Source organism: Diuraphis noxia, unplaced genomic scaffold (genome assembly GCF_037042655.1).
Source record: "Diuraphis noxia isolate RWA-SAM2 unplaced genomic scaffold, SU_Dnox_SAM2 contig0003, whole genome shotgun sequence".
NCBI lineage: Eukaryota > Metazoa > Arthropoda > Insecta > Hemiptera > Aphididae > Diuraphis > Diuraphis noxia.
The window spans coordinates 56,169,438-56,185,030 of NW_028301713.1; the positions used below are offsets into that span (position 1 = coordinate 56,169,438).

Here is a 15,593-nt window from a genome sequence, read left to right on the forward strand (position 1 = left end):
GACGCATTTTTGGAATTTGTTATTGTTATTATTTTATTTTATCCGCGGCAGATCAGCAGATCTGTGATTTTATCTTAAAAATATGTTATCATTTTCTGGAAAACAATCTTATCAGACGCACTCTGATGGTTTAATTTCAAACCAACCCGGTCTGATTTTTATTTTCTGTTTGCCTTTTTATTAAGTTTAAAATATATTGTTATAATTTTTTTTTTTTTTTATAATTTTTTTTACATTGTTAAATTTTGGTATGTATTGGAGTCATTATTACTAATATTACTTATTATTGACGTCTGACACAGTTAGAAACTATCAATTAATTAATTAAATAATAATATCATTGGTTGTAAAAAAAATTGATTTCCTAATTTTTATAAAAATAAGTTTTTGATAAGAATAATTAAGTACTATTGCAGTATTGCTCTATATTTTTTTAGTTTCTCAAGAGTTAACCCCTAGTAAAAATTATCTCAATTTATATTGTTCCTAACTAACTTTTATCCATGATCTCTATTGAAGTCATGTCACTTAATGACTATTAAATATTAATAAGGAAAATATTGAATTGTTTAGAATGACAAATTCCATAAAGATGATTTTATTTTTTTAATGTAGCACTCGAGATAATCTTTAATAGATGTACTATTTTTTGACAATCTCTCAAGCTACATAACTGGGCAATGTTATAAACCATCCATTAAAAGGATGAAATAAATAATGATAATTTAAATTTATTCGGTTCGGACTATTCAGTTATTATATTTTTAGCAGAATAGCGCCCACATAAAATATATGAAAATCAATAACTACCATTAAAAAACTCCTATAAACCTTGTGACCTAAAAGTAAAAAATGGTATTATATAGGTAACGTAAATGTATCACCTACATGATGATACATTTGTGTTTATAACATCATTATACCTTATTTTATAAATGTGCAAAGGTATGGACTTAATTTTTCATTTTATTAGGGAATTTACCAACGGTAAATTTGAATGCAATTAAATAACATGTTTTTAAATACCTATATATAGTGTATGATTAACATTAACAATAAGTTTTAAATTATAAAATCTATTATTCTGTTATAAATTTGTACTTACTATATATTTGTAATAATTTTAGTGCCTATATAACCTTATAGAATCTGCTGCCTATTCTTCAAGAACATCAAAATGTATTTGTTTTTTTGCAAATAATTAAATTGTTCATATTAACTGGTTATGACTATAATATAGTAGGTTCATTTATTTTTGCTCCTTTAAATCAGTAGAAAACAATATTTCAAATTAAATCAGGCAGCTGATTTAAAAATTAAATCAAAAATCATAGTAATGTTGGTACCAAACTTAAATATTATAAGAATGTTACTAAATATGTATGCTCCTATTTAAAAATAATATCACTATTGTTGTATATATCATGCAATCAGTATTTTGATGATGTTCCAGAGTTTAGACTATTCTATAATAAATAGTTTTACATTAATATTGTCATTTACAAATATTTTTTTCTCTGTGAATACTCATTAATTAAAGTGAAAGGAAAAGTTACAATGATTCATTTTAAAAGAATGAAGAAGTTTAATCCAAATCTAAACATTGATCATCAAAAAATTTTGTGTTCAAAATGTAAATGCATGGGTTTCAAACATAAAAAGTTATCAAAAACAACATTACACTTCTACACTATTGTAGGTAGTAATTATTACAATGTGTACTTCTTGTACATACTCCCAATCATCTCTGGGAATATACTAATTTTTTTACTAATAGTTGAATAAATAATTTTTTTTTTACCAGTTTAATAACATAAGTACAAATGTATAATGTACGTGTGGTAATATAAGTATAATATGACATAAGCTCTACCTTTGTATCATCCTAATCCCAAATACTAACAGTCAATTACTAAACAATACATACACCAACATGAAACTTGAAATTAATTAATTATAAACTAATGATATTTGTATATTCCTACTTAAACTCTAATGTGTATAATATCAAATTTCTTAAGTAACATCTTTTCTATTTTATTCTAATTAAAAAAATGTAATAAATGTCTTAAAGTTAAAAATAGGTACCCACCTAAAAAAAAAAAATGTTAATTGATTTTATCTACCCATCAATGCATCATAATATTCATCCTATTGGGTTTGGCAGTTTGGCCTTTGATACAATTTTTAAACAAAGTATTACACAGATACAATATTGAATATTGTATAGTTTTTATGATTTATTATTTATTTATTTTTTTTTTTTGTCATAATCTATACCTATTGTATCATGTCTTTATTTGTGGTTTATAGTTTATCACTATAAACGTAAAATACTAAAATTATATTTTGGTGTTATATAGTGATTGTCTAGTTGACTGTTTATAATTGGTTGATAGATACTATCTAACACCATTTACCTTACTTATTTGTTGAGTCAGTAACAATAATCAACTTCTTTTTTTCTAATAGAAAGAAATTTATTTATTTAATAAAAAAAATTTTAGTAATTTTCAAAAGCGTCAGGAAAAACTGGGATTTTTATGCATATCCAGTTTTTAACAATGTCAATTTAGTTTTTTTGGTATTATACAAAAATGTATGGCCTTTGATATTTAAAATACTCACTAAATGGTGCCTAATATTCCAATTTCCAATAGGTATATCGTATATGGTCACATTTTTTTTACATTTGTTAAGATATTCTCCCATAAATTGAAGTTTTTATTATTTTGTTGTAATATAAAAATGAATAACCGTTCGTAGATATTTAAAAGTTGAAGTTTTCGACTAATATTAATATTATCATTTTTATACATAGTTAAATTTTCAAAATATTTTGACTGAACTTTCTATTTATAGACATTTTAAATTAAAATGTTTTTTCTATAATTATTACTTGGTTAAAAGTTAAAAGCTTGAAAATGTAATACAAGGTTTCTCTTAAATAGGTAGTTGAATAGTTCATTCAGTTACCAAAATGAATAGTATATACAGTTTTTTTATAAATATTATACCTTCAAATGAAGGCAACAATTGGTATCTTTTTTAAGTACCTACAATGATTTTAGTTATTTTCTTAACCTTTAAAAAGTTTATATTATTATACTTAATACACACAATTACATTTTCTAATGTAATTTTGATGAAAAAACCAACTCAGTCTACAATATTAATGATATTTAAATTAATTAATTTAAGAGATCATAACATAGCATTTGTTATCTCAGCGGTTTATTAGTTTTAAAATTAAAGTGAATCAACCTTTTATATTACATGATGGTAAGAACATTATCATCTAAGTTTAAATGTAGGTTTTTACAATATTTTAATTTATTAGCAAGTTTTACGTAGGTATATATTATAGCATAAATTTAAAATGCTCGAAACTCACTAAAAAACTGAACCATTGTAAAAAAATCAATTACAAACACAAATAATATTTTTACATCAAGTTTCATAAGGAGCTCTAATTCACTCTAATTTTTAAAATTATGAAGCTTCGCCCGTAAATTTAGTATGTTATGCCATTGATTTATTGATTAAATATATTTAGGTATATTTAATCTTGGTTATTGCCCTATATGTCCTCTTATTCCTTAATAACAATTGGCAATAATATAAAATATACTCAGTAATATCGGCTAATTCTGACCGTTCAGAATTATTTTTCGTATACAATGATTTTCTATTTTTATATCATTGAATTCAAATTCTAGACACCTACTGTACAGTGTACAGCAAATCGATAACCACTTGCCTAAATGTTAAATATTTCTCTTACAATCCTAATTTTATAAATTTTTTGAATCTATTAAATAAAAAAAATATATATAGGTATATATATATTTTTTATTGTGATATACTTTAATATGTATTCAATGAAGTGATATATACTATCCATAACAACTCTGTCGACTATCTTGTATATAGATCGATGAAAATAATAATATACTTATACATATTGTATCATATATTTTTAATTCTCCATAATAATAATTGTTTTTCTGTTAACTTTTCTCGGCAGGAGCGTGCCACTGAAAACGATGCTGCGCCTACGCATATAACATTATACATTTATACTTGAATTTTTGATAAAAATATGATATATCATTTAAACTGGGAAACTCGCATTTATTAATTCAAAAGTTCAAAACGAAGATCTATCCTCTGATTTTTCAAATACCCATTTACCCATTATGTTCACTTGCAAGTAAGTGTTTCTAAATTTTTAAATTTAAATACTATCATTTTGTTGTTTTTTACAACTGCGTATTATAATAATAGTTGAAACTTTTATTTCGAAATTTTCCGTTTAAAATACTAAAACCATATATTCAAGTCATTATTCTTAAATCTTAATGGGAAGAGAGATAAAATATTATAAGTAAAATTTTCATTACACATAATTAATACAAACCATATGAAATATATTCTTTTCGTATTTTAGTTTGTATGTATTCATATAATAAAATAAAAATAACAATGATAAGGTATATTATATAAAATTGATTTCAAAATTCAATATTCATAGTGGCTACTAACCACGATTTAAGATAGTGAATTTAGATATATCTTAAATCGTGCTACTGACTGACTTAAATATGCTAAAATTAAAAACAAAGATAATACAAAAATGTACCTTGTTTCGAAATTGTGCCATTTTAAAATCAATATTTTAGATAATATTATTTTTAAAAATTATTTACATACTTTGCTTTATATTAGGTATGTACAATTATATAAGTAAATTTTTTCACTCGGTGGCTGGTGCTCTTATTAGTAAATGTCAAATGGTAGGTAAATTACCACGAATGATATAAATCACGTCCATATGCACATGTGTACCTATTGTTTACGTGCTATGAATTAAAAAATATTGTGTGGGAGTTTTGATTGGTGCTTTTTCCGGTCAAAATCATCAAAAATGTAGTTCCTATTATTTTGTTTTACAATTTACTAGACATGTATAGGCACAGCCAGTTGCCAGTACTACTGGCTGCTGTGAGTGCCTAGGTTGTCAGGTGTTAATAAATGGAACTAGCTTGACAGTTGACATAATTCCTATTTAATTATATTTTTAATATATCACGATAAACCCAAATCCCAAACAATGACATAACTGACCACTGACCAGTACCAACAATATAACTAAAAAAATTACTTAAAATTTCTCTCGTTTACAGGTATTGCAAGTCTCCAAGGCTAAAGGCATTATTATATTATAAATACTATAACAATAATATCTATTTCCACCCCCTCAGGGTATTAACAAAAATCGATTATTATTTCGCGCATTCACCCCCCCCCCCCACCCCAGCCAAATGCTCAAACGAATAAAATTATATATGATGCTAATGCAAAATACTTATTATGTTTTCCAATTTGAATGAAGTTAACCATGAAAAAATAATTCATTTTCTTCATGCAGTTAACCTATAATGAGTATCCACCTGACACCTGTCCTGTCCTGTACTCATGTATGAATAATGAATCTATGTTAAATCATCGATGTACTCAATGTTATCGATATTTATAAGATTTTACATTTTCTTGTAGAATGTGTACATAAACTATAGCTATAGTATAATAATAGTATCGATATACGCCGCATACCGTCCTATTACCTATTAGGAAATTCTGTAACTCGTAGTCATTCTACAACTAGCGTTCTTCGTTCAGTTCATCAATCATCAGTTGTGGTGCATCAGTTCATCTCATATTTTCATTCACTTCGAAAAATATTGGACATTCGTTGTTCATGTTTTGGTTGTTGTTCTTTACTCCATGACATTACGTTCTACTCTGCTCCACTCGTGTTACCAACAACCAATATATTTTTTATTATAAACTTTTTATCATTTAACTAGTCTTCGTTTATGGTTAATGTATATACTATATAGAATTTTCCAGTGACTATATTAGTTCTTATTAGTTATTAGTAGACAACAGACATTTGTATGGAAATTTGAAAATAAACACTGAATATAATAATACAATAAATTCAATTTTAATCGTCTCTACTAGCTTATTTAGTATTTACGTTTTATTTTATAACTATCTATTTTATGTAACGTATTTTAAAAAAAATACAATGTATTTTGAGTATCTGTATATTTATTGACATTGTGCTTGAAGTTCATGGAGACTTATTTATGAACCATGATGATAACATGTAAGTGGAAGTATAAATATATAATAATTAATAATAAATAATAAATAACAACATTATCTTATAAAATGCAGTGTTATAGATAAAACTACACATAAAAGCAATCATAAATTATTTATTTTTGATATTTTTAGTTAAAAATATTATATAATTTAATAATTTTTTTTTCTTTATAAATATTTAATGAATTATGTATACAATACAAATGTTTGCTCTCATAGCACTTAATACTCTAACTTACTTACTTAAATTAAAATAGATATTAAAATCATTCATTATTGGAGTTTATGAATTTATTTATTTATTACTGCATTATATATTTGAATATGTAATAAAAATGTTAATAATATTGCTACTAATTTAGAATATTAAGAATCTATTCAACTATTTAAAATTGATATTATAATAAGTTTTAAACTACACAAATGAAATTATGATAACATACCTACATTAGTGTAAAGAATATTATTGAAGTTTACTTATAAATTTAGGATAGGTAGTACATATATTTTTTATTACCTATTATTGATTTAAAATTTTCAATTTATACATCATGAAAATCAATTGTTTCATACAAATAGGTACATTTGGTATTGAGAAGTATAACATATTTTTATTAATAAGATATAAGTTACCTGGTGGTTGACTTTTTTTTTTAAAAGCTGCAAAACATTTTAAAATAATTTAACCTCACTGAGATTCACATTTAGATGATATTTTGTAGTTTGGTTTGTTTTTAAGGTTTAGTCCAGAGAACATTAAGCTGACAATTTTTTATATTAGATAATAAAAGTATTTATATAAATACATAAGTATGAACTTTGTATCTAGACACAATTTCAATTTAAAATTCAGAAATTATTGAATGTTAAATATTTGATTATTTCAAGTAATTTTAATATAGTAAACACTATTCGACTAAAATATATTACTTAATTTCTTTATTATGTAGTTAATTAGAGAATACAACTGCTAAGCACACATGTGCTTGTTTGTGTGAAAATACTTGGGCTTTGCCTGGAAGTCATTAAGATAAAATGTTTTGAAGTTTCAATATTCTTCTAGTTTAGTAGAAATTGTTTCAGTAAGTCAATTTATTTAGTATTTAAAGCATATTGTAGACTAGAAACTTAAGATAATAAGGTAAAAGTTGAAATAATGTAAAATGTTGATAGCTCAGATATAAGCAAAACATCTATAGTATTTCTATCTTTAAAAAAATCACATAATTAAATCATTTTAAAAATATTATTTTATCAAAATCATTCTAATTTTTTTTAAAGTGTTATAGTTTAAATGTATAAATTGTTGTGTTTTTTGTATCTAAATTATTTTCTTAATAATAATTTGTAATTGAATAAATTTTCCAGGATTTTATTATAATTTTACTGGAGAAAATATGGATGAATCTGATGAAAATATAGAAACCGTAATGGATGTAGATTCATTTGAAGACAGTGATTCATTACTGTATAGTGGTTATGATGATTCAAGTGAATCTAATTTTCAGTACAACTTACCACGGTACTCTTTGCATAATGAATCACTTATGGTGATTGAAGATGATGATGATGATGGTGATGATGATGGTGATGATGATGATGATGATGATGATGATGATGATGATGATGATGATGATGATGATGATGATGATTCGTTGAGTGACATCAGTAATAACAAAATTATAGATGTAAAAAAAGAATTGAATAAACCTACTTCAATTAAAATACCCGAGGAAAAAATTATTGTGAGTGATGATTCAGATAATGATTCTGATATAGAAATATATGATCAAATGATGCAAATAAAGAAAAATATTGTATCTGGTGCTACTAAAAATACAAACATATTTACAAGACAAAAGGAAAATAATTCTTTAAATGTAAAGAAAGTTTTTACTCCAAAACATAATACCTCTTTGGTCAAATTCAATCCTACAGTAAAATCTAACCAACTTAAAATGGCATCCACAGCTGCAGTTAACAGGCCAAAAACTACAACTTCACATTTAAAGTCATCGAGTAATACTGACATTAGTCATAATAAAAGTTTTTTTAAACCAAAGCAACAATTGAAGATAGCATCTTCAAAAGAATCAAAATCAGAAGTTTATTTAGTACCACACAATGGTATGAATTTTATGATCAGCAAAGGAATACCTAAAAGTCCACTGTTGAAGTCTAATTCTTCTTTATCTCCTACATTAAAAGAATCCAGTACTGTAATTAGACCTAATGAACAAAAAAAACAATTTATGGTTACGTCATCAAAAGATGCATTAAGGAGTGAAAATAAAGAAGAGTCTAAATTCTTAACTCGAATGCAACCACTCCCTGGGAGGAAATATAAAATGGTACCAGATCACGGACAAGTTTCTAATAGTTCAGAAAATGTATTCAAAAGAAACCCTAATTTAAGTAAACAAAAATTGGCTACAGATCCTTCTCCAAATGGACATAAAATTGGCGATTTTTTTCATATAGAAAAATCCTATAAATTAGCAAATATAAAGGAAACTAGAAATTTTCAACATAAAAAATTAGATGTGCCATCTGGAAAATTTTCTTGGTGTAAAATGTCTAGAACAGTTGAACTTAATAATGTGAGTAGAAATAAAAAGTTTATTCCTCATACTGTTACTAGTAAAGATCCAATAGTAAAGATTCAAAATACCAATTTTCCTCAAAAAATGAGTTCTTCGTCTAGGTTTGTTCAGCTATCATCAAACTCCGAATCTTTAAAGCAATCAGATGGTCAACCGTTAAATCATACTAGATACGGTTGGTATAAATAATTATTTATCTTCTTTTTTATTTTCTCATAAACTATTTGTTTCAATTCAGGTAAAATAACTGAAAGTGATCAAAAAACAATCCAGTTATCTTCAAATTCTCCTACACAATCTAAAACAAAATTACATTCTTATCAAATTCTAAAAAATGGTGGTGATGATTCAAATGGCTCTGATGATAAAATAATAAATGTAAATAATAGTAAAACTCGTACATCACAGGTATTGTTTATTGGCATTATTTTGAATTAATTAAAATTCTATTAACACAATTAATGTATATATATATATTTTAGAATTTAAATACTAAAAGAGCAGTTGAAGAACATTCAAATCAGTGTAAAGTATTACTGTCTGACGAAATTATTGATTTAGATACTCATAGTGATTCTTCCGAAGACGGTAAAAAATTATTATATGCTTAATCTGTATAAGTGCATAATATATTTTAATATATATTTAATATGTTTATTTTCAGATGATTCATCTAATCAGTTTATTTCTTGCAAATATGAATATTGTGATACATTGGTGTATGAACCTGAATTGATTGATGATTTATATTGTAGTTTGGCATGTAAAAATTTAGATATAAAACAAACAGTAACTGAAGAAGAACATTGTATCGATGAAACTTCCAATCCATCCAAAAAAACTGCAGTTGACCGAAAACACATTTTAACTAAATTGGAAAATAGAATAAATAAGAGAAAACAATTGTTATCAACTTCTTGTTCAGCGGACATGGTTAAAGAAAATGAAGATTTGAATAATCAGATTATAAATTTTTTTAATAAACCATCAAAAGAAGAAAATCATCCTCCTATAAAATCATTGCTGCCTATTAGTTCTCCAGAAACAATAGATGATGATGATGATGATGATGATGATGATGATGATGATGATGAAGATGATGATAATAATTATTTTGATCTTAAAGTATATTTTTATAAATAGCAATTAAATTTTGATGAAGTCAATATGTTAATATTTTGTTTTAGACGCTCATAGAAGATAAAGATGTTTTGAAATATATGACAGAGATGCAATTTAAATCTGCCCCTAAAAAGTTGTTTGATAACCCCTATCCGACTGAAAAGAACTTATTTGTAGTAGGACAAAAATTAGAAGGCATTGATCCCAAACATGAAGCACTATTCTGTGTTATGACTGTATCAGAAGTTTGTGGTAATTGTTAATTAAATTAAATTTGGTACCATAGGTGCAAATAGGAAATTATGTTGAAGGTGGATTAAGCACACACATATATTTTTTAGCAAAAATATAATGCAATTGGTAAAAGCTCTTGGTTTGACTTGAAATATTGCTATTGTAATAATTTTAAAAAAAGATTTTTTTATTATTCACGTATAATATTAAAAGTGATTTCCTGTTGGACTTGAATAATAGTTTATCATTTACCATTATTTATAGGTTTTTAATGTTGAGTGATCCTAATCCACTAAATCACATTTTTATATATATATATATTGTAGCAATTTCAATCCCATTTTTGCGTAACAAAAAACATTTCAAAAGTAACCAAGTGAATTAATTAAGTTATTGCTAAATCAAATAACTTTGATAGACTTTTTGACTCTTCTATAAATTTTAGGGGTTTGACATAACTTACAAATTAATATTTTCTTTCTGAGCATTTTAAAAGCCATAAATTCTGATCTTGAGTAATCTCTACAAGTACTGAATAAAAACTAAAAATTATTATGTAGTTATGAATTACTCATTCATTTATTAGTGTTTTAGTGGTATCAATTAGGGGGTTATTGAAATAACTTATTAAAAATCTTAAAATAAACTAATACTTAAAAACAAAAATAACTAATATTGTGTTTACAGAGCAGAGTTTACTAGGTGCTGTTGAAAACAAAATAAACTGGTAAATTAGCATTCCAACCCCCCCCCCCCACACACACACACCCCTTCTCCCAAGCCATTCCTTATTTGCACCTATGCTCACTGTCCTATTATGGTAATAAATAATGACTCTTTACTTAGTTGAACTTCTTATTGTTGTTATGTTTATACTTTTTAGGATACCGCATCAAATTACATTTTGATGGTTATGAAGATGTTTATGATTTTTGGGTAAATGCAGATTGTCCAGATTTGTTTTATCCAGGATGGTGTGAAATGAATTCACGCATTTTACAACCACCAAAAAACTATAAAAATGCATTTAATTGGATTAGTTATCTTAGGGAGTGTCAAGCTTTACCTGCTCCTAAACGCAATTTTGTTTCTAATAAAACCCTCAATGTAAGTGATAATAAACTACTATTTTATACTGATAAAAGTGAAAATTAACCACATAAATTTATGTTAGTACTTCAAATTGTGAAGTGTATTTAAAAAACAAATTAAAATTCAATTTTAATTTAATATTAGTCACTTATAAGTCATTTAATTAACTGATTTTTTCTTATATAATATTCCACCTATCCCAGATTGTTTTTTTAAATTCTTTTATCAGTTTAAAATCTACTTTTTTGTGGTTAATTGTACATATTTTTCATAAAAATATATTATTGGAAGTATTAGTAAAAAAACAGCTTTAGCTACTAGTTTTGTAAACTTTCTTAAGTCAAAGAAATGTGTCCAAGATGTTTAATATAATGTTGTTATATTTATGATTATGTGTTTAATTACGAAAATAGTAGAGATAAGGTGTTTAAAGATCTTGTATAATTGTTATTAATTTGTTAGTTTAAAAAAATAATATTTTTTATTCTTAGAGTTGTAAAAATCGACATAAATTTCATATCGGAAGTAAATTAGAAGCATTAGATAAATTAACCCGTACACTTCCAAAACAGTTAATATGTGTGGCCACTGTTGCGGATATCTTGGGTAATCGTGTTCGTATTCATTTTGATGGGTGGACAGATGATTTTGATTATTGGGTAGATATTACATCAACTAATATACACCCAGTAGGGTGGTGTGACTACAATGGTCGAACTTTGTCTCCACCTAGTGGTTATAATGGTAATTTACTAATTTTAATATCATTAAACACATACTAAAATATTACAATTCCACTAGATATGAAAGGAAAAAAACCTTTTAATTGGACTGAGTACTTAAGAGAAACAAATAGTCAACCTGTGCCCGAAGATGCATTTGTTCGTAGACCTTTACGAGATTTTTCTAATAATATGATGATTGAGGTTGTTGATCTTGTTGTTCCGAGACTATTAAGAATCGCTAAGATAGTAGATGTTAGAGGCGATGAACTAAAAATTGTTTATGATGGTTTTGATAATGATTATGCATACTGGGTTGAAGACGATAGTCCAGATATTCATCCTATTGGATGGTCATCAAAAACTAATCATCCAATTGAATTGCCTCCAGGTATAAATTTATTAATTATGTAAATAAATATAGTTAAGTTAATGAATTTAGTCTAAAATCTTGCATTGTGTTAAGTTAATTTTTTCCACATAACTAGAGTAAAAGATTAATCTTCTGAAATGTTTAATTTGCCTTATATTCAATTAATAGTTTTATTTAATTTTTATTATTAATATTTAATTTATTTTTTTTTTTGTAAATTTAAGCATCTAATATGCTTCGGAATTGCAATATTCTTGGTTGTAAAGGTTATGGAAATTCATCAAATAGTTTAAAACTGGATCATGACGAAATAGTAGACTGTCCATATGAAATGGATTCATGGAAAACTGCTGTTGCTGGGTTAGCAAAGATGCCTGATCGATTGAAAACTCATAATGTTATAATTACCACTACATTGACAAGGTAGTATTAAATTATACTTTAAATGTTTTCTTATCGATTGATAACCAATTTAATTGAATGAATGTTATATAGTTCAAAAATGAAAAGTAATGTACATCAGAATGATGAAAATAAAAAAGAAAACAAATTAAATAAAGAACAAATTAATTTGGCTAATATCAAAGAAAAAATAAATGAAAAAAGGTAGTATAACTTAAATACTTTTAAGTTTCATTATTTTATTTATAATTGATTTAATTAAAAATTATTTAGATTAAATTTTCTGTTGGATGCAAACGATATTGAACCAGAATGCGATACTGTTATTAAAAACACACTTATTAATGACATCATTCCAAGAAACAATAACAACAAATTACGCAAAACTATTGGTTTGGGTCTTGTGGGATATAATTTGGGCTCAGTATCAATGGAAACACAATCCAGTTTTTGGACAACATATAATGCTCAACTAGGTATACCATTATTCAATACTACTGACGCAAGAAAATGGTCCATTCAAGAAGTGGCCTCATTTGTTCAAAAAGTGGTGGAATGTTATAACTCAAATGTAACTACCAATGAAGAAATCAGTATAGCTGATCGTTTCATTGATCAAGTAAGGATTTATTATTATTTTTATTATTGTTTTGTACATTCTCTAATCTATTATTATTTATATAGGAAATTGATGGTGAGACATTTTTAATGTTAACTCAAGATGATATCCTTAAAGTATTAAAAGTTCCACTAGGTCAATCATTAAAAATAATCAATGCTATTATAATGTTAAGACAACAAATATCTGGATATGAATATATGTAGTTGAAACCTACATTCCTCAACATTAAAATATTATCTTTTACTTATAATATGAAATTTTATTTCATATATCTCAATTGACTCATATAATAATATTATTTTTTAAAACTTAATTCTAAGTATTTTTGTAAGTATTTTTGTGTTCCCTATGATAAATTATAGTTACCTTTGTACATTCATGTTTTGTAAATAAAAACTGTTATAAAAATAAAAGAAAAAAGGTTATTACATTTTTCTCCTTATTTTTTTTCAAATCGAAAAGCTTAGTAATTCAATACAAAGTTCTTTAGAAGTTGTTCTTGCCACAATTACAAAATATCAAAAATACATAGCTACTATTTTTTTTATATATACATTTTTAAATTTTGAAGTTAAATTCCTGATGAATTAAATACTTAGACATTTTATTTTAATACATAAGGCTACATTTAAGACTAGATACATAATAAATTTATTTTTAAAAAAATTGCAGAATGTATTGATTCACAATTACTGTTTTTAATTTTTTGTCTGTCATCTTACTATTTGTTTGAGCAACACTAATAAAGGTTTCTGGTAGTGACTAGACAATAAGAAAGGGATGGTAGTCAGAGATTTAAAAGTAAAAAATGTCAAGTATTTTTCTAAACAAAAAACAATTCAACAACATATTTTCCAATTTTAATCAGGTTTCGGTTTTACTACTGTTTATTTATAATTAGTAGTCCTCTCATGTTTGTAGGGGAAAACTAATTCTGGTAAAATTATTCACTTATACAAAAATATTGTAAATTGTTTCATCTTTTGGTTTGAAAATTATGAAATCACGCCATAAGATTAAAATGTGGTAGGGGTGATACTTATGTATTAAACAAGTGGTGAAAATATGAAAACAACTACCTTAGAAAAGAGATTTTACATGTAATGACTTAACACTATAAATTACAATAGTGACAATGTGATGATTGTATGACTCCCTATTCAGTGATTGTGATATCCGCTGTAACTACGAATTTACAATAATATTTACAGTGTCCACTGTTATTTGATTATTTCAGAAAAAAAATAACTAACTTATAGTCATGATTACCAAATAAAAGCCCCTATCTCTACGGGTGTAAAAAATACAAAATTTCCTTTTTATTTGAATAAATTTTAAATAAGTAAAAGTGATTTTATTATTTTATGAGTAGTTTTTAAATAAAAAATGTAAAATGATTTGAAAGATTATTGTTAAAGATTTTATTATATTATACACATTATTTACAAACTAGTGCTATCGAATAGTTTTATGTTCTATTTTTGAACTATTCAATAGGTACTTAAATTTTTAAGTTGTTATTACTTATTGTAGTTATTATAATAAGTATGCTGCGGCTAAGCATTATCCGGCATCCATAACTCCTTTATGAGTGATTCCTTCTGTGTTTTTATCAAAATATCCACGAACCCTTGTCCCCATATAAGCTCATGACACGAATCTCGTGTTCCTCAACCAATCGTGATGTAACCTCACACAAAATGCTAATGGTCATAGTTGTTAAAACCAATAAAAAATAATATTTATGATAATATTAATAAACAATAATATCAAGTATTAAATGGTAAATACTAATGCCCTTGACGTGCGCTTTACAATATTTATCTCCTATCAGCCAACAGGTCGCCGTCGGCTGTTCTATTCTAGGTAGTAGCCTGTTGCTCTATTGTATTTTTAAGACTTTAGACCGTCGGCCACATCATACATTCATACGTATTCTTATTTTTTAAGATCAAGAACATAATATAATTATCTTATTACCTTTATTAGTTTTTGTTTATAAATAGAGATGCGAAAACCAAAAATAAGTACAATGCATGGACCTCCTTCTCTATTTATTAATTAAAATATTATTCGAACTCTTCAAATGTCAAATGTTCGAACCATTTGAATGAATAAAAACTATTCGATTTAAATATTCGAATAGTTTTAAAACCGTCGAATAGGTATATCGTAACTATTCAAATAGTTATGGTCTATGGAATAACTAGAATTGTTTTATAGTGCCCAATCACTATTAGAAATTTAGA

At 25.5% G+C, this 15,593-nt stretch overlaps 1 protein-coding gene across 1 annotated transcript; it reads left to right on the forward strand.

Annotated features, from left to right (window-relative positions):
* Positions 1-5,681: 5,681 nt before the first annotated feature.
* On the forward strand, positions 5,682-13,764 carry LOC107174080 (uncharacterized). The gene is made up of 13 exons (XM_089222472.1): positions 5,682-6,175; positions 7,543-8,952; positions 9,016-9,185; positions 9,260-9,365; positions 9,442-9,902; positions 9,965-10,151; positions 11,017-11,240; positions 11,717-11,969; positions 12,027-12,338; positions 12,545-12,743; positions 12,816-12,926; positions 12,996-13,341; positions 13,407-13,764. The coding sequence occupies exons 2-13, from the start codon at positions 7,572-7,574 to the stop codon at positions 13,545-13,547; spliced, it is 3,891 nt and encodes a 1,296-aa protein (XP_089078598.1). The 5' UTR covers positions 5,682-6,175; positions 7,543-7,571; the 3' UTR covers positions 13,548-13,764.
* The last annotated feature ends 1,829 nt before the right edge of the window (positions 13,765-15,593 follow it).

What these genes read in the sequence shown, in the direction of transcription:
- LOC107174080 (XM_089222472.1), top strand. Translation starts at nt 7,572, where the DNA reads ATGGATGAATCTGATGAAAATATAGAAACCGTAATGGATGTAGATTCA. An exon ending in TAGTGATTCTTCCGAAGACG is followed by an intron (nt 9,366 to 9,441) that starts GTAAAAAATTAT and finishes GTTTATTTTCAG; the next exon opens with ATGATTCATCTAATCAGTTT. An exon ending in TCCACCTAGTGGTTATAATG is followed by an intron (nt 11,970 to 12,026) that starts GTAATTTACTAA and finishes CAATTCCACTAG; the next exon opens with ATATGAAAGGAAAAAAACCT.